Source organism: Stenella coeruleoalba (assembly GCF_951394435.1).
Source record: "Stenella coeruleoalba genome assembly, chromosome: 21".
Taxonomy (NCBI): Eukaryota; Metazoa; Chordata; class Mammalia; order Artiodactyla; family Delphinidae; genus Stenella; species Stenella coeruleoalba.
This window is the reverse complement of record NC_137167.1, coordinates 15,047,141-15,067,216: the sequence shown is the minus strand read 5'-3', so window position 1 is coordinate 15,067,216 and position 20,076 is coordinate 15,047,141. Positions and strand designations below refer to the sequence as shown.

The following is a 20,076-nucleotide window of genomic DNA, read 5'->3' as shown; positions in this document are numbered from 1 at the left end:
TGTGTGTGTGTGTGTAGGGAAGTGGGAAGCCTCCAAATGCAGACTTTGGTCAATCTTAGTACAAGCCACAAGTGGAATTTTCACGTTTCCACGGCTTCTGGGGATATTACTACTGTTTCTCTACCAAAAAAGCTCAGGAAGCCCAGGTTCCCGCCCAGTAACAAAAACCCAATAGGCAGTTGGGATGCTTAGATGTAAATAAGGAGGAAAGGGGTGACCCCTTCTCTTAAATCTGTCATATGAACTGCATCAAATATCTTCCACCTTGGAAACCTGTATGATCTGCTGTCTTAGAGAACTGCCACTTTAATTATTGAATGAACAAAAACACACCAGATTTGAAAACGAAAGGGGAAGCTGGCCATCAAAGCAGACTGACAATCACATTGTTTTTGTATCTCCAGTCTGTGTGTGCAGTAGATTTCTTAAGAATCCCTGCAAAAGGCTTAACATTCCGAAGGTGACTTTTCTGAGCCCTAATGGATTGTTCTGTCAGATGCAAGGCCAAGGTCAATCCGAATGTACTCAGCAACGCATAACAAGACTATACTTATTCTTTTTTACAGGCACTTTTCCCTCATTAATGATAGTTTGATTTGCCTTTCATAAAACCAGTGCAAACCATCTATAAGATGAACTGATGTCATGTGATTTAAGGAAGTGGCTTCATGGGCCCAAAACCACATCTAGTCTTTCCTCTCTGGGTGGCAAATAACTCTTATCAGCTGCAGCGAGAGAGCCTGGCCCGCACAGATGTCTTTGCTCCGCGCTGTGATAAATGACTTGCTCTTGCTCAGACTTCCTTCCCTGCCTCCCCACGTTGATTAGACACAGTCACAGGAGAGCAGCGTGAAATACACAGCCAGTGGCACAGCGTCCTTAGAGACCTGAGCCCTGCAGCTGCTGCCCGGTGTTTGCAGAATGGCTTTTCCCCCCATTGTCCTTGGAGAAAGAAGCCTTGCCAGAGTTTTCTCCATACTGTATTAGTAGAAAGCTGCAAAAAATAATAATAATCCAGCCGGAAGAGCCATCTGCCAGACTTCCTCATCTGTAGGAAAAAAGCCGAGTCTAAAAATACCCCCTGAGTTTTCAGAATGTCCAAAATTTTTAACGGATACTGGACCCCAGTGTGGGTCAGAGATTGTATCTCGAACTTCACATGGCTGCTAGAATCCTCATACGGCAGCACAACTTAAAGTGTGACAGAGGCACATTTTCATTCTCACGGCCAACTTTGGTTTAGTTCACATCCATTTGGTTGAAAACTTTTTGCTTCTGGAGCAGGAGATATGAAAAGTCACATAATGCCAGCATGCAGTTTTAGACTAGCTCTCCAGACCCTGGTACACAATCCCACCACCCAGTCTTTGGATTGGGCAAGTTCACTGCTAAGTTTAGCCTTTTGGAGAAGCCCTTGCGGGTAGCTCTGAAAGCACAAACACGTTAGAAAACTCTACATACCTTGTTTACATTACCAAGAAGTGAAAACAGACTGGTTTAGATGCGAATAAATCAAGTCATGCCTAAATCAAAGAACGAGAGCCTCTTACCATCCCAGACTCCAGCCTGCGGTGCTGTGATCATCCGCATGGCCCCCCAGAGCCTGGGGATGGGCCGTGCCAGTGACCGTGGGGTCCCGTGGAGCAGCCCTGAGGATGAAGGGTCAGCTTCAGAGGCGGCTGAGAGTGCCCTGTCAGACCGCTGTGAATTCACCAGCTCAGAGCTCTCCGTTTCCCCTCAGTTCCTCTCTGACTTTTCTATAAAATGCACTTCCTGCAAAAGCACAGGAAAATAGGGACGGCTTTGCCTCTGTGACCTGCAGCTTTCAATCTCCAATTGTCCTGTTGGGCTGCATCATTAGAAGCAATTCAAATACCCTCTCAAATACACTCGGTTTCACCCCATTCATTCTCTACTATTTGGCCACATCCTAAAGTCAAAATCCTTCAATGATTTGAGCTAAAACACGGGGTTTGCTTGGTGAATAAGAGCACCTCGTTTTTATTTATCTTATGCCTGTAGGACCTGCAGTGCATCCCCCATCCTGTCTCTTCTGACTCTCAGATTTTCCAACGAATAAATATTGACTGCCTGCTGCGTGCCGGGCACTGTGTCAGGTCTTGTGCATACAATAGTGAGTAGAGGTGACACCGTCCCTGCTTCAACAACCCTTCCCTGGTGGCACAGTGGTTAAGAATCCGCCTGCCAATGCAGGGGACACGGGTTCGAGCCCTGGTCCGGGAAGACCCCACATGCCACGGAGCAACTAAGTCCGTGCGCCACAACTACTGAGCCCGCACGCCTAGAGACCGTGCTCCGCAACAAGAGAAGCTACCACAACGAGAAGCCCACGTACCACAACAAAGAGTAGCCCCTGCTCGCTACAACCAGAGAAAAGCCCGCGCGCAGCAACGAACACCCAATGCGGCCCAAAATAAATAAATTAATTAATTAAAAAGCACATTTATCTACAACCTGGTAGATAAATATTGATCAATCTCCTTTCAAAAAGTATATACAGGGTTCAAGCCACATCTTCCAAAAAGATCTGCAGCCTTGGGGCAGATCATCCTGACTCAAAATCTTTCCAAAATTCTACTCTCATAATGATGACCAACCCTGAAGAGCCCTACACGGAGCTCTTGTAAGTATTCTTGACCTTGGCAGCCATACTAGATCAGCTCTGGTCCTCTATGGTGACAGAAACACACACCCTGGATTTTCTTTGACACTCCCTATTTCAAATATTTCCCCACACGGTCTGTACATTAGAACATATGCCTAGTTTTTAGTTTGGAAAAAAATTATCACCATTTTGGTTAATCAATACCTATTACTTATGCTCATATATACTTTGCTCTAATGGGGCTAGTCTCCCACTGTCCGCAAAGCACCCTGCATTCCTGTCCTTTCCCCACCTTGGCACAGAGGAAAACATTCTCTCTCCCCTTCAAACCTTTTCCATCCCCAAGACCTAGCAGCAGGATCACTCACCTAAAAACCCTTCCTAAACCATCTCAATCTTCTCTGACTGGTCTCTCCCCTCTGGAACTCACACCAAACAGTCTGATTCACATCACTAAGCATTTGGTTATAATCCTGGTTAGATTACTCTGTTTCATGTGAAATAGGCTTGTTGCCACCACAATTATAAACTGTTTGAGGAGCTGTGTCATAGTCAGGACATGCTGGAACACAGAGTAATTATTAAATACTTCTCGATTAAGTTTATCTGCCTCTGTTTCAATAACTGGGAGGCATCTAGGAGGATAAATGTTTCCTTTAAGAAAAGAATTACACTTGCCCAGCTACACTTGCCCAGCAAAACTTGCAAAAGGGGCAAAACTTGCAAGAGGCAGGGACACTGAGTAAACAACAGCCCTCAGCAAAGCTGGACCTTTCTCATATCTACAAAATATAACAGTCCCAAAATATCCTGAATTTACACAATCTTGCAGTTAAAAAAACTGTTTTTTCAAGAGATGGGATGAGAAAGGCAGATAGCTACACCAGAAAGGTTCTTATTGTTTTTATCTTTAGTGCTCTTTGATGACGATGCTATGGGAGTTATTTTGCAAGTGTCTAAGTGCCAAATGAAGGAACTAAAGGATGCAGTCTGCTCTGGGGCAGGTTTCCCCGCTGATTTATTAGCATGTATAAAGATAGGAAATCAGTTTCATTTTGGGTCAGATGACCTTTACGGTCCCCACGGTGCAGACTTGTTAATTTGCATTTGCAGTTAATGCACTGGTGACCGCTGGGGCTCTTCAAGCTGAAAAAGCCTTTGGTTCAACCCAAAAATGAATGTGCTTTGCATTCAGTGGAAACCATTTAAAAACAGAAATAAAGCCTTTTTTTTTTTTTTTTCTTGCGGTATGCGGGCCTCTCACTGTTGTGGCCTCTCCCGTTGCAGAGCACAGGCTCCGGACGCGCAGGCTCAGCGGCCATGGCTCACGGGCCCAGCCGCTCCGCGGCATGTGGGATCTTCCCAGACCGGGGCACGAACCCGTGTCCCCTGCATCGGCAGGCGGACTCTCAACCACTGCGCCACCAGGGAAGCCCAAGCCACGCTTATTTTTAAAGATAGTGGTAAGCGCGCCTGTGCACGCACGCACGCACGCCTGCACCTACACACACATCTCTAGGATACTAGTTAGCTAGTATGAAAATGGATAAAAATGCTTAAATTGGTCAAATGGAAATTTGGAGCCATTTGCCCTGACTATACACAGATATACTTTGGCGTTGAGAGACACAAATGGTTTTAAAAGATGACCTTTCCTGTCTTGGAAAATCAGTCTCTTATTTGTGGCCGCAAGTCTGCGTGGCTGTGTCCTTCCCCAAGGAGGTTCTGGTGCAGGAGTGAGAAGCGCAGATGTTTGCAACTACCAAGCGTGGGGAGGTTTCAGCTAAGGCTGAGGATGGGGAGACCAGCTGTTGATAGCAAGTAACAGAGTACGGAAGAACACAGCGGCTGGACGCCATCACCTGGTCCACTACGCTTACACCTCCAATCCCATCACCTGAGAACAATAAGTCTTCAACTCCTGGCCTGTTAAGCCAAGGTGGAAGCTCTTACATCTGTTCACACAGGGGCAGATGGGAAAGAAGACGATGAATAACCACCGGAAGTAAAGACTGAACAACTGCAATCCACAGAGGGGCCCCTCCCACCAGCTGCCCTGCCCACAGGCCAGCATAGCGTGGAAGGACCCTCTGGAGCCTTTGGGAACAACAGCAATGTAAGCATTGGAATAGCTTCCCAGACAGATTTCAGAGTCACCCAGGAAGGCCACTGATGTAGTTAAGAGCATGAACACTGGGGCTCCGCTGCCTGGGTTTGGGGTCCTTGCTCCACTGCTTACTGGCTGGGTGTCTTGGAAAAGACGCTTAATCTCTCTGTGTTATAGCTTCCCATCCATAAAATGGAGGTAACAATACTACTTACCTCATTGTGGGGAAGGAGAGTGGTTAGGAAGATTCAATGACTTAATATTTAAAAAGCGCTAAAAGCAGCACCAGGTACATAGAAGGTACTGGTTATACAGAAAGATGGGTGGATGATGGATAGATGGGGAGAGAGACAGAGAGGACTTCAGCAGCCTCCAGCAAACCCAGCAATTCTTTCTGCTACCTGGATAGAAGCAGAAAATGGATGGGCTAGAGATTTCACTCTCTTGGTACTTTGAAGAGACCCAAAAAAGAAAGTTCATCAGGGTGATTCTTTGAGGACATGCATTATTCTAAAATAACTAGGAAGAGTTGACTTGTCTGTCATCCAGACCTCAGTTTGAATCTACACATTCAAGAGCCTGATAAACGGTAGTGTAGCTCCAGGTTCAGGGGCTGACGTAGTCTTCAGATGACCAGGTAGCTTAGCTCCATTACACAAAAATTTAGAAACAGAAGAACCTCTTTTATTATATTAGCCTGCCTCCCCGCTGTAAAAAAAGAACCTCCCATGATTCCTTCCCCCTTCACACCACCTCCCCACCCTCTAGCACACAGAAGACTTCCAGTGAGGGACTGAACTAAAACTGTACTGGGTTGTTGCTCACCAACCTGGGAATCGCCGCTGTTCTAGTCCTGACCTATTCCTGTTGGAATCAATCCACCACAATGATCTCTGCCTGGCCAGAATCTTTTTGTTTCTAGACTACTGATTTTGGCAACCCTGCTTTCAGAATGATCTTTCCCTCCTTCTCTTGACTCAGCAAATGCTTCAAGTCCACTTTGTTGGCCCAGCTTCTGAGCCCAGCTATTGGGCTTAAGAAATCTGTACGTATTTATGTTAGATTTCATTCCTACCCTCCTGACTCGGGAGATTCAGGCTATTTGTAACTAAGCTCCTAGGATGATCTACTTCTCTACTCTCCACTTTGGTCCAGCCTGTTGCCTAATAAGGATAAGGTTCCCCTCCTACTCCTGGGTCAGTTTGTCAGCACCCTCTTACCTGCTCCCCAACAGCTTCATCTCCTGTCCACAGACTTAGCTGAACCCTCCCCACCCCAGGTAAGGGTTCTGGTCACCCAATTCCAACACGGGATGGTGTGCTCCCCACGCCATCAATTCTCGGGCGCCAGCTGGGTGTTCTGCCATTCAACTCAATTCTGACACTATCTACCCAGAGGCAGCATCAGGTTCCACAAGGTTAAGGGCTCAGTCCCACAAGACCGCCCTCTGTTGCAGATGACCGGCTAGGGTTAGACAGGTTGGAGGTTCCAAACTGGCTGCAGAAGCTCACAGAGAAACATTTTACTTAAAATTAAAAGCACATGACTCAGGAAGAGCCAGATGGAAGAGATGCCTCGGGCAAGGTATAGGGAAAGGGCAGGGAGCTGCCACGCCCTCTCCCAGTGCCCCACAGGCCACCTGTGCCACTTGCTTCACCAACCTGGAAGCTCTCTGAAGCCTGTCCTTTTGGGTTTTTATGGAGGCTTCATTACATTAGGTATGCATGACTGATTAAATAATTTAAATCATCGGCCACTGGAGACAGATTCAACCACCAGTCCCTCTCCCCTCCCTGGAGGTGGTAGTGGGGGGTAAGACTGAAATACCGACCCTAATTACATGATTGGTTCCCCTGGCAACCGGCTTCATCCTTAGGTGGGGTCCAAAAGTCAGCTCATTAACATAATAAAAGACACCTTTATGGCTTTCAGCACTTAGGAAATTCCAAGGGTTTTAGGAGCTCTGTGCCAGCAATGGGGAGGAAGACCAAATGTAGATTTCTTATTATAAATCAAAATATCAAACTAGGTAACTCCAAACATCCTCACTCTTCACTAGGCAGCGCAGTGCTTCTCTAGGAAAGCACAAAACCGTGCAGACTGGGACCACAATTAACGCATGCTTCCTGACCAGCTAGCTCTTGCGGCTCCCTGGCCATCCTTTCACTGGACCTCCCATTCTCCAAAGCAAGACTGCTGTTAAGTATTTCGTCGCACACACATTTTACTTTTCTGTTTCCGTAGAGGTGAATACCTGGGTTTGCTCCAACTCCCTGCTACTGTAAGCAATGTTGTAAAGATCTTTACTGGGGCTTCCCTGGTGGCGCAGCGGCTGAGAATCTGCCTGCCAATGCAGGGGACACGAGTTCGAGCCCTGGTCTGGGAAGATCCCACATGCCGCGGAGCAACTAGGCCCGTGAGCCACAACTACTGAGCCTGCGCGTCTGGAGCTTGTGCTCCACAACAAGAGAGGCCGCGACAGTGAGAGGCCCGTGCACTGCGATGAAGAGTGGCCCCCACTCACCGCAACTAGAGAAAGCCCTCGCACAGAAACGAAGACCCAACACAGCCAAAAATAAATAAATAAACAAAATTTTTTTAAAAAATTAGAAAATTAAAAAAAAAAAGATCTTCACTGTATATGCCCCTAATTGGTCTGTGTGTGTTACCCTAAGGCATGGCTCAGGAATGAAGACCATGGGGACACAGTGTGGTCTCATACTTAATTGTCCGGAGTAATTCGTTTTAGCTCCACTTACACCAAGTCCTCAATACTGGGTGATTGAATGACTATCAACACCAAGAAAGTCTCAGACTCTGTACTGTTGGAAGAGTCTTTCATTAGCTTTCCCTGCTTTCACAGGAAGCGCAGACCAGTATTTAAGGTAGGCCAAGAAGCTGGATCAAGGGGCTGGATTTAGGATTTACTGCACAGACAATTCCCTGTTTCAAGAGAACACAAATATAGAGAAGGCATTTTGAGAGATTTGAAGGCAGGTCACCAAGTAAACATAACAGATCAGTGAATATTCCTGTCCTGGTTTTCTTCTACTTTCTTACCTAGGAAGATGCGTTTTGTCCTCACGTTGAACATTTTTATTAAAAAGATGGCTTTGGGCTTCCTTGGTGGCGTAGTGGTTAAGAATCCGCCTGCTAACGTAGGGACACGGGTTCAAGCCCTGGTCTGGGAAGACCCCACATGCCACGGAGCAACTAAGCCCGTGCACCACAACTACTGAGCCTGTGCTCTAGAGCCCGTGAGCCACAGCTACTGAGCCCGCATGCCACAACTACTGAAGCCCACGCACCTAGAGCCCGTGCTCCGCAAGAAAAGAAGCCACCGCAATGAAGAGTAGCCCCCGCTCGCTGCAACTAGGGAGAAGCCCATGCACAGCAACGAAGACCGACGCAGCCAAAAAGAAATAAATAAAAGAAATAAATTTATTAAAAAAAAAAAAAAGATGGCCTAACTTGCCACCAGTCAAAAAGACTTGGAAAAATTATATGTAATATTAATTATGAAAACAATAATTTGTCTTCAATTTCCAAAATTTAAATTTATATTATAATATTTAATTTCCAATTACAAAAACTATTCCTCCAAAAGATTCTGACATACCTCCTAACCCTTACCCCTCAATCTGGGACACAGAAAGTCAGTGCTATAAGTCAAAGAGGGTGAGGCTAAGTGAAAATTCATTGTTTAATGAGATTTAAGGACCGAAAATGTAAATTTAAGGTCTATAAGGAGAAATAATACTTTAAATATTGGATACTAGACTTAACGGTAACTGTTTTTTACTAAAATAGAGTTCCCAAAATGCATGGAATATTCATAATCACTCATTAAACTTCACAGAATATTCACAGTCACTCATTAAGAGAAAACCAAACATTTTGGCACAATAGTCTGAAATTGAGGCTGTAATCAGAAAGGAAGACCATCTTCTGCAAACTCTTTGCTTTGGGCCATGTGGGCTGGACAGACCACACACCCCTCCCAGGTATGAACTTTTAAATTAGTATACGAAACAGTTATTGACCACCAATGATTTTGCATCACCGATGGTAAACTTTAGATTCTGAAGCTGGATTGGCAAGCAGCTGGCACACATGTCTGCACTCCCCCCTCGTATAACGTGCAGACAGTACTGATGGATGATGGCAAGCTCTCCTGCAGGGTGGGCACGTGGCCTCACTGTTTTCCATGAAGAGCTGCAGACTGGTACTCCAACTGATTGCAGCTGGTGTGGAGGATGCAACCTAACTTGTGGTGCGAGAATATGCAGTCACAAAACCCTCCTTTTGATCTGCACACATTCGTAAGGATTATTTTAAGTGACCTCCTCACTATGACTGATTTTAACATTCCAAGGACTCTTCTTCCCTTTCTTCCTGATCTTCAAGGTCTTATTACTAATTAATGTGTCTATTTATCTCAACCATTCATGGTTTTATCCAAGGTGGCTGCATTTTCATTCATTTTGACTGTCTACAGAGCTCCTGAAGTCAGGAGCCATTCTGGAGGGTTTCTACAACTCAGGGACATATGGTGCACACACCGCCAATTATGGGCCTAAAACACAAGTTTTAAACTCTAGGGAAAATTTTTATAGCACGTGCATAAGTGGGCACGAAACGGCTAAAAACCAAACCGACAGGAAGTCAGGGGGATCATTTGATAGTGACAGATACTGAAATTAACTGGAGAGTAAAATATCTGAGTAAAAAGGGAAGGATTTTTTTAAAGTAGTCTTTAATCTGGAACTTCCCCTTTGCCCCCAATGGAGAACACTTGTTTATATAAGTCTGCCTGTTAAAAAAGTACAGAGAATAAACTGTCCAGGGCATCAGACAAAAGTGGAAGCAGGGGATTTTACAGAGCTGTATGGGAACTGCACGAACACCCTTAATACCCAGCATTTTTAGGGATCTGCTCAAAAGCCAATAGAAAGAAATAATGAGCGATTTTAGCACAGAGGATGAAGACTCTCATCTTAAACTCTGAAAAGTATTAGCTGCAGAAATGGCTGCTGAGGAGTCTCTGTAGTTGGTCTATCTACCCTGATAGAGGGAAACGCAAGCCTTTTCATGATCGCCAAACAACAAATTTCTTGCACTACAAATAGAGAATAGAGGTGTGAGTTCCACACCTCAAAGGTAGGCTGGCTATTCTAGGAACAAAGTCCCTTTGATCACTTGATGGGCAGAGGGGGCTTGATCATATGGCCCATGCTTGTGTTTCCCAACCCACCTCGGAAAGCACGGAAAATCTATTCTCAGAGAAATTAAACCACACCCTAGAATTCCTTGCAATTCATGGGTGGGGAAAAAATGTCCTTAGGTGATTACTGCCTGAAAGGAACATTCTTGTGGCAAGAGAGGGCTGGGCTCCACACACCTGCTCAGCTTTAAAAAAAAGAGCAAATGTACAATCGTTGGAGAGTAATTAATCCATGAAAGGATGCATTGTGCCCTCATGGTGTTTGCCCACCTTGAAGCATTAATAATTATTAACTTCAGTTTCTTTAACTCAAGGCGACAATGTTCTATTGAGCAAGGCTGGCCACAGAATTATAATGGGGTGTCCAGTAAAAAATAAGGCCAAGATCTGTAGTTCCCTCTGGCCTTTCTTCCCCCAATTCAATAATCTTTTATTGAATACCTACTATGTCCCAAGGTATCCTATGGGAAAGTCAAAGGAAAATGTATAAAACGTGGTTCCTGTACTCCCAAGAGTTTACAAGCTTTCAGAGAGATATGAATATGAATCCAGTTTAGTTCAAGACACTGCATTAGCTGCCAAAACAGAGGCAAGAAAAGAGCACTGGGGCCACCCGAAACCTGGGTGTCAGAAAGATACTTTGATACAAGTATTTAATGATGCTACTTGTTCCTTTTCCAATATTTCTTCATGCGCAAAACATAAAGTTAGGTGCTTTGGGCCATAATGAAATAAACAGGGTATGGCCTCTGCCTACTACTGTCTATTGGATAAAAATTTCTTGAGCATCTACACGTGCCCGGCATCAAACAGGATATTTTGGGATGACAGATGGTTAAGCCTGCTTTTCACCTTCAAGGAGCATCTGGATTTTTTTTTTTTTTTTAATAAATGGTTATGTATATGCTGTACTATGTGTGATCTTGTATCAGGTCAAAGGACCTTAAAGGAAGGACTATTTTTTCATTACTCCTGGACACCAAGCCGAGCTTACCTTGGCCTTACTGAATAGAACAAGGAATCTGGTGAGAGGCCAGATGCTATGGTGAACAGTCTCATCAAAAGCAATCAAAGCAGGAGTGAACCTTTCGTGGTCATTTTGCACATCTGCCGATTTCATTCATACCAACTCAACCCTCAGGGGCCTTAAGGGGCAGAACCCCAGTCACTGGCTTTTTAGCACCTTGCACAAAGTGTAACAGAAAGGAGGCAATTAGTAGATATCTGATGAATAAAATAAAGAATCTCTAATCCCTAACCTTCACCATGGATGCCTGCTCAAAAATGGAGAGAATATTGTAAATATTTCAGATATATGAAAATCAGTGATTTTTAAAAAAATTACAGAATAGGAAGATAGGAATCAATTTGATTTCTCCCTGCTTCAGCATCACTAGATGTCCCATGTCAGGTTCTACCCACAAACTCATGGGAAGAGGCCAACTAGTAATTTCCCTCTGGCATGGAGCAGGGTATAAACTTGTATTGTTGATACACGTGCTTTGTTCTGTTTGCCAAACTTTGTGTGTGTGTTGAGGGGGGCGGGGTGTGGAAGGCAATTTCTCCCCCTGAAGTATGCCCAGTATTCAGTCTCCCCTGGACCGACTCGACCTCCAGCTGACTTAGTTTTGTCAAAAAGGCTAAACATAGAGAAGATTCTTGAAGCACATACAGTGCTTTCCAATACAAACTGTGATCTTCAGAATGCCACCCAGAAAAACCTGTTGTACATGAAGAGTGTGGGATTTCTTAGTAAATTGTTGCCATCCCATTGTAATCCACTACAGTAGAAAGGGCTTCAGGAATAAAGCATTTGGAGGTTTCATCAGATTGGATATGGGGTCTGGAGACAATGACCCATCTCACTCATCTGACTCCCATCCTCAAGGTCATGCTAAGAGATCGTGTGATTGAGAGACCACACAATGAAGTCGTTTTGGTTCCTCTGGATAGCAACGTGGCCACTTCTGTGTGCAGAAAAGACCTCTATCTTTGACACCATCACCACCTGTCCGCTGAGAAGCCACGTGGAAGGGAGGGAGGGAGGGAAATTAGGAATGAACGAAAGTCCAGGACAGACTCAGTCTCTGCCCCCAGAATCCCTGCAGAGGAGGAGGAGAACTTAGTACTATTGGGTTAAAATTACAATAAGCATGAGTGATAACTTGAAAACAAAGTCATCCCTCGCTTTCTTGGGGAAACGTTTCTTTCTTTTGATTAGTCTCACCTGGGGCCAGACCATTTGGAAACTAAAACCCTATAAACCTGTCTTATTTCTCAGTCACCTGTTGTCCTCTAATTCCACCTCTGAGTTCAGGTCTACCAGCCTAATTTGGGGTTTCTTTGTGAAATGCCTGCTCTGCACTAATCAGATGATTTTCCCTCAACTGACCTTGTCATTCAAAAGCCATAAGTCATTTAAAACGCAGTTTGCATCCACAAGGAAATAAAAGGCAGAAATAAATTTGATTTTTTCGCATCTTAATTACTCCCCCAGGCACTGGCTGCTCTCATTAAACTGCCTTAAGTCTTGAACGTGACATTTAAACTAAGAAGTCCGCACTTCCTTCCTGCAGGTTTTCATTTTCTAACCAGCAATATTTGTTGACCCTCACCTTCCAACTCTGCTCTAAAGTGGAGCAGGGGTGACCCAGACTCAGTGGGGTCAGTCAGGCTGAGTAGGTGTGAGCTTGTACAGGTAGGAGGCTGCCTGGGCAGCAGCAGGTAAAGAAGGACCCAGGACCCTTACCTGCCCGGGAGGAGGGGTGGGCATATACTTAAACACCTCGAAATGGCTTTCAGGCATTAAATGAGTATTGAGAGCCTTCGTCCTACACGGCATTACAGCAAGAGTTTCCTCAGGAACCCTAATGGGAGTTTACAGAGGATGATATCTCAAAACAGACAGATAAGCTACTGCCAACCATTCAAAACAAGACCACAGGAAAGCCAAGCCACTCTCGACATCTATTTTTTTTTTCCCGCCAAGTGAGTCAGTTTTGTAAAACAGGACCGTAGGAGCATGATTCTTTCTTCTTCCATAATGGCCCAAGAAAGTAGGTGGATCTGCTTAAGTAAGTGTTAGTAAAGAGTAACACCACCTTGCATGCAGCAGCCCCCGTCTCTAGAGCTGTGAGTGTACATAGTACACATCGTGACAGCAGGTATCGTTGTTCACAGGTGAGCTTGATCCTTAGAAACAGGACCCACTGAACAGATGACCCATGTGAAGAAATTAAGTTAACCTGGGATGTCGCTCAAAGACCTTCCAGCATTTCTCCATCTTGGAAAACTGACATCAGCCTGCAATAGTCACCAATGTGGTGCTGGTATCGGTCCTGGATCAACTGTGGGCTGCATTCTCATCAATACTCTGATGTGCCACCACACGGCTAGGTTTGAAGGCTGTGGGTTCCTGACACCCTCCTCAAAGGAATTCAGTACGTACAGTACCGAGTTCCAGAAACAAAAGTCAATTTATGGTCCTGAGCCTGCCCTCTTATCTCCTCATGGGAGAGATGTGATGATTCAAAAGAGAATGTTGGTAATGCTTGAAAAATCTTCCTCAAATGAATATATATATACTAGTTTGATTTATTTTAAATGGTACCAGATGCTCTTTTCTTTTTTCTGTGTTCCCTTACGCTAATTTTATTTCCTAGATTTTTCTCCCCAAAGTTCTGAAAATAAAAACTTTTTTTTAAGAGCTGGCACCTAGAACCTCTGAGATTCCCACCTGGTTTATGTTTTATATAATCCAGTGGTTTTGTCATAAAAAACTGGCCCCCAAACTTGATCGCAATCAACCCAGATGCTAACGAACATTCTACCTGAGTCACATTGTTACAGTGGGTGACCGGGGTTTCTCCAAACATTATGATTCTCACCAGGAAAGTTTTAGTTCCTTCCCCAAGGCTCAGGTGGTGTTCCTGGGATCGGGCCAGGCCCATTCCTACAGGGTGTGTGTGTCCCTGCCACTGTCAACAGCTTGGGGCGGCTTTTGCCTACATAACTAATCTCTGCATTGGATTCTGCTCATCTCACTCGAGAGCCTTTCAACAACGGGGTGCTGCAAATGTATTGTTATTATTAGCCCATTTTGGACAATGACTTGGAGTGGAGTTCACAGCGAGCGGCTTGCGTAAGATCACTTCACCTGCAGGTGAGACAGGCACAGCATGAACTCGATTTTCTGACTCCAAAGCCAGTGCTTTCCACCAGCCTTCCCAGGCCTGAGGCAGACAGATACAATGCCCACGTTTTACTCGCATGCCCTGCCTGCTCCCTAAGCCGGCTGATGTGCCCTAGGTGTTTGGAAGCATAGACTTTGGAAGCAGACTGCCACGTATGGCCGTGTGACCTTGGCAGGTTACTCAGCTCTTCCTATCTCTGTTTCGTCATCTGTAGATGGTAATTCCTCCTTCCTAGAGCTATTCTGAGCATCAAATGAGTTAATACGTCTAAGTCTCTTAGCTCCCTGCCTGGCCCATAGTAAATGCCATATAAATGGGAGCTCTTCTGAGCTGCCTCATTCATTTAGGGAGTGAAAACTGTAGCCCAAGAGCCTGCGGTCGCCCTACGATCTGGAGGATGGCTGTCTACTCCGCATAGCAGGCGCCCAACTCGATACCAGAATAAAGTAGCGGTGCCAGAAAAAGCCCACGTTAGAACGCATCACAGCCCGTGATGCTTTGATGTTCAAAGTCAAGTGTCACAGCCGCTTCCCCCTGCGGTCAGTTCCCCGCTTCTGACATCAACCTGGAGGCACATGAGCTAAAACAGAACCAACAGAGATGACCCGACTGAAGGAAAGTCTGTTCGGAAAGGCTGTCAGCTTTTGAAAAACAGCAGGTTGCTCCTTTCCCTGATAGGAATCAGTTCTGCTCTAATAGAGGGCCATTTTTACCCCCCAGAATTTGAACTCCATGCACAACTCAATACCTTAAAAAAGGCATTTGTTTTTCTTGGGCCTTTGAGAGGGACTTTAAACCGGACTTTAAACTCGGGCCTTTGAGAGCAGTGAAGCAGTGGAGAGAGCTTTCAGTTTCAGCATGCTACCATGAAACTACATATATATTTTTTTCTTTAAAAACCCACATCTGAGGGTTCCAAACCATGTGCAGCACCTCCTGCTACTCTGCTTTTGGCTCCAAAGCCTAATCGCCATCATGGTCCCAATTCAGGAGCCCTTGCTCCTTGGCCTCCCCATCTCGTTGCCTCTTGAGATTCTGTAGCATAGCCTCCTGGAGCCTTCTTTTCCACGTTTAAGTAAACGGGGAATTTCAGGATTTGGAGGGAAAAGCCTGCTGAAGACACTTCAGAGGGACGGAGAGAAAAAAGAGTACCAGATTATAAGAGGACGGGCACCAGGAAAGAGCGACAGCTTGGCATTGCTTCTTGGAAAGATGCCTTCCGAATAGCCAATCCCAAGCAGGGCACTGCTTGTAGGCTTGTGTGCTGAGCACCAAGTCACAGAAATTTACACAAAGGCACGAGGGCCTTTGGGCCGACACTGGTGCCCGGAGGTAGGGCTCTGAGCCCGGGCCTGATGGCTTCGGTACAGGTGGCAAAGACCAAGGTTTCTGGAAGAGGCCTCGGTCCTGCCAGACGAGCCCCGGAGTCGCACGCGCACACACACAACCGTACTCACCGTGACTTCGGAGGCGGCGGAGGAGGCGAGAATGCCTCGATCCCACTTTTGTCCTTGGGGAACTCAAAGGCAAACGAGGCCGATTTGCTCATCCCGGTCCCGGCTTTGCTCTTCGGCCCAGAGGCGCCGTCTGTGGGGCGGGGTCGGAGCCAGGTGGAGGAGCTGCATGGGCCCATGGGGCCACCGTCCACCCCTCTCCCCCAGCTTTGGCTCAGCAAGTCCTGCTCCACCTCCTCCTCTTCCTCTATCCGGCACTGGCGGCTCCAGGCGCCGGTCTGGTACCGGGGCCGCCTCTGGTCCGAGGCTGACGTGGCAGTGGCGGGCGGGGGGCCCCTGGCAGAGTCGCTGGCAGGGACACCGTTGGCCCGGCAGGAGGAAGCAGGGTCAGCGGGGCCCCTGGATGGAGGCTGGGGCCCAGTGACACCCGAGTTGCCTTCGCTGAGGCTGGGCTGGGGGGAGGCCGATGGGGACACCGGGGACCCTGCGGGGCTACTCTTGGACAGTTTGGGAGGGATGGCAGGCCTCCCCTTGGGCGTGCTCTCACTGGCACCGTGATGGCGGCTCTCCCTCGAGCTGAGCCCCTGCCCAGCCGAAGGCTCCCCTTCGCCTGCCTCAGGGGCCTGGCTCAGGGGCCCGCGAGGCCACTGCACCCCCACCGAGGAGTCAGGGCTGCTCAGGTAGATTGTCCGGTGGTCTTCTTCTGGGTGGGCCGCCATGACTGTGATGGTGGCCGCCACCTGGGGGGCCACCTCTGGGCCTTCCCTGTCCTGGCCCCAGCCAGACGTTGTTTTCTGAGCCCAGGTGTTAGCCATCCTCACCTGGCCCTGGCCCTGGGCAGCTGCCGCCTGTTCTGCCTTGGCCTGTGGCCTGGAAGGCACTGGAACAGCCTTCTTCCTCTTGGTGCTCTCAGCATAGATGGGTTCAGGCTGTGCAGTCTCCCCGGGGTGGGATGGGGCCTGGGGCTCCCCAGTCAGCCCCAGGCACCTGCTGGAGGCCACCCCGTGGCAGCCAGAGTCCTGCTGCTTCCCCGGCCCAGGTGCCTTCATGAGGGAGCAGGAATCACTCTCGTGCTGGGGGACCAAGGGGCTGCTGGCGCGGCTACTGGCACTCCCGCAGGAGAGGCCATCCGAGGAGCTGGCAGCCTCCGAGGTGAGGGACTGCTTCTTGGGGCCCAGGCGGGGTGGGTTCTCTGTCGGGCCCTGGCTGCGGCACTCCCTGGGGAAGCTCAAAGCCCGCCTCTCCTCCTCGGTTGGCTTCGAGCACATCCCCTGCTCCCAGCAGGCCGGCGAGCAGTCCCTGCAGCCCTGCCTGCGCCCGGAGTCCTCAGCCTGTGAGGCGTCCTGACCACCTGGGCTCCCAGGGCAGCAGTCCAGGATGGAGCAGTATTCTCCCCCTTCGCTGTCCCCTGAGGGCGAGCACCTTTGATCGCTGTCATCCTCCGAGGGCAGGGATTCCCGCAGGGGCTGTGCAGAGGGGTAGGGCCTGGGGCCCTTGTGGCAGCCAGAGGTCATCTCAGCAAAGGCAGCCAGTTTCTGGCGGAAGCTCTCCTGAGGGGAGGTCAGCTCTTGGTAGGGAATCGTGGGTTTATCTTCTCGTCCAAGCTTCTCATCGGGGAGGCTCACTGGGTGGAAGGCGACACTCCGTTCCCCCCGGGGCTCTAGGCTGTGCAGGCCGACCATGGCATAGGCAGGGGGGCAGCGAGGGTGCGCCCCGTCTGCCGGGGCCAAGGGCCCAGCAGGCTTCTGGACGCCTCGGAAGCTGCCCAGGTAAACTACCGGCACATCTTCCTGCTTCGGGAGGGGGAGCTTGCCGGGGGCTCGTCTCCAGATGACCTACACAGCCCCAAGGTTAAAAGACTTACATTAGACCTTGTCAGAGAAAAAAGGAAGAGAGAGAAAGTGAGAGGGCAGGGCCATGACACTGTAAACTGTCTTCCGAGCCACCATGAAGCAGGCGGGCAGCGTGCCTACCCTCTAACCTCCCCACAGCCTTCTTGTCATCACTGGGGGCCCGTGCAGCCACTGGGCTTCCCGTAACCTGCACTCCTCACCCCCGTCTGTAATTCTTTTGGCTTAGGTCTGTGAGGTAGGGGGGGAAAAACGCCAAAGAATAACGTTTTGCCTTCTCCCTCGAAACTGCTGGACGGGATAAGTTCTCCCAAGGGCTTCGAAATAGAGTTTGGGGTTTTGTTTAATTTTTGCTTTGTGTTCATTAGTGTTTTGATAACATTGTCACAGCACAAAGAAAACAAAGCCATAAAGCTTTTAAAAACACTTTGGGGGGCTTCCCTAGTGGCGCAGTGGTTGAGAGTCCGCCTGCCGATGCAGGGGACACGGGTTCGTGCCCCGGTCTGGGAAGATCCCACATGCCACGGAGCGGCTGGGCCCATGAGCCATGGCTGCAGAGCCTGTGCGGCTAGAGCCTGTGCTCCACTACGGGAGAGGCCACAACTGTGAGAGGCCCACGTACAGCAAACCCCCCCCCCCCAAAAAAAAACAAAAAAAACCCAAAAGACACTTTGGGTGGGTGGTGGTGGGGTCGGAGGGCAGCAGGGTGAGGGCCGCTCTCCGAGCTGGGTCTCAGCTCCCTTGCTTCGCTCTGAGCTGTGCTCTTTCTCCCAGTTACAGGCAGTGACCTCAGCCGAGGCTGCATAAGTGGCTGGACTAGTCGAGCTAGAGACAGCGATGTGGGGTGGTCATTCCCATCACTGAAATCACTGTCCCCTCCTCCTTCCCCTCTAGTCTCCCCTATCCCCAGTTTTAAAGCAGTCTCAAGGCAGGGTCAGCCTCTGGCTCCTTTCCAAGATGATTCAGAACAGAAAGAGTCCCTGGTTTACATCTGTGAAGGTCAAAGGTATCGAGAAAGGCCTGGGGAATGGGTGTAACCAGCTTCTGCAAAATGGGGCGGCTTTGAAGGGGACAGGAAGCTGAATGCAGCCCCAGGAGATGGCTCACCTTAGTCAAGCCTCCCTTGATTTAAAACTGACCTCTGATCTCACAGACGCTCACACACCCTTCCTGACCCACTCAGTATGATATTTTAAGGAAAACTAGTTAAGTTCTTAGAATATGCCCTAGAAATGCAGATTCCCAGAAGACATGTCTAGAGGCAGCAGGCTCCATGTGCCCTTTAAATAATCACACCTTGGTCAGGGTCACCTGGGGGATGAGCGGAATGGTCTAATCTCTAAGGATGTAATTGTCTTTAGTAATCCTAGATCAGAGCTGGAAAAACCCAAGCTCCCAAATTGGAAATATGAACACTGTCTGGGAGTTGGATGACATTATGGAATTACTGCTGACATTTTTAAGTGTGATAATGATATTTTTGTATAAAGACTTTATGTTTTAAAGACGTACGGACATGATGCAGTATGTGGGGTTTGCTTTAAAACCCCAGGTGGGGAAGGGAGGGTCGGGGCAGGGGTAGAGATGGAACAAGATTGGTCATGAGTTGATGATTGTTCAACCTCACGCGGCAGGGTGGTGGATGCATGGGATTCGTTAAGCAATTCTCGCTACTTTTGTATATATTTAAAATGATCCATTAAATAAAAAAATTTTTTTTAACTTTTTAGAAAAAGCTTCATTCCGGTGTGCCCTGATACAGTCTTCAAATGAACTTGGGGGGACTGCATTGATGGTTCTCAGCCTAAAGGGACAGAGAGAAAGGAGGGCAGAGAGAAAAGAGAGGGCGGTAGTTGGGAAGGAGCAGTTTTGGGGTGAGCCAACAGGAAGCCACCCTGCAGGAGTCCTGCTGGGACAGCCCTCCTTGGCCGCCCGCCAGTCACCGGTGTTACAACAGGAGCAGCCTCGTAAAAATACCACAAAAATACCACGGGGCTGAGTCAGCCTCACCTGCGCAACGTCGGCACTCACGCCAGCCTCTGTCCACCCATCGGAGGCGTCGGAGCTCATCATGGTGGGCTTCACGGCAATGGTGGGCTTGGAGTAGGGCGAGCTGCTCAGGCCTTCATCTTCCGGGCGGCCGCTCTCGGGCCTGGGGGGCAGGCGAGGCGGAGGGGGCAGGCTGCCAGCTCGGGGCTGGGGGCGGCCAGGTGCCGGCTGGTGGTCGGTGCGCAGGCAGAAGCAGTTTTTGCAGGACCCGGGCTTCCAGATGTGCTCCACAAAGTCGCTGCACGCAGACATTTTCGGGCTCTCGGGGTTCACTGGGATGGTCTGGTGCATCTTGAGCAGCAGGCGGGGCGCTGGTTCATCTTGCGCCTGGCTCCCTGCCGTGGTCTCAGGGGAGGCGGATGGGGCTCACAGGGTGGCTTCCTGGAAAGGCAGAACACTTGCCTCATCAGAGATCTCCCCTGCCAGAGGACGGGGGCATGATCAATTCGGGTCTGACGATGTGACTGGGGAGCAGAGCGGGGAGCAGGGGGAAAGGAGGAGAAAGAGGTAAAGATGAATATTCTATTTATTCTGAGACCCTCACCCATTTGTCATGAGGCTCTTAATCCCTTT

The 20,076-nt window shown here is 48.5% G+C and overlaps 1 protein-coding gene across 1 annotated transcript in view; it reads right to left on the bottom strand.

Moving 5' to 3' along the window:
• PRAG1 (PEAK1 related, kinase-activating pseudokinase 1) overlaps positions 1-20,076 on the bottom strand; it is a 48,071-nt gene that overhangs the window by 23,494 nt on the left and 4,501 nt on the right. Inside the window, exons 2-3 of the mRNA XM_079909503.1 lie at positions 19,465-19,884; positions 15,608-17,439 (exon numbers count right to left, since the gene is read on the bottom strand). Of these exons, the coding sequence (XP_079765629.1) occupies positions 15,608-17,439; positions 19,465-19,794 (2,162 nt within the window). The 5' untranslated portion in view covers positions 19,795-19,884. The remainder of the gene's footprint in view (positions 1-15,607; positions 17,440-19,464; positions 19,885-20,076) is intronic.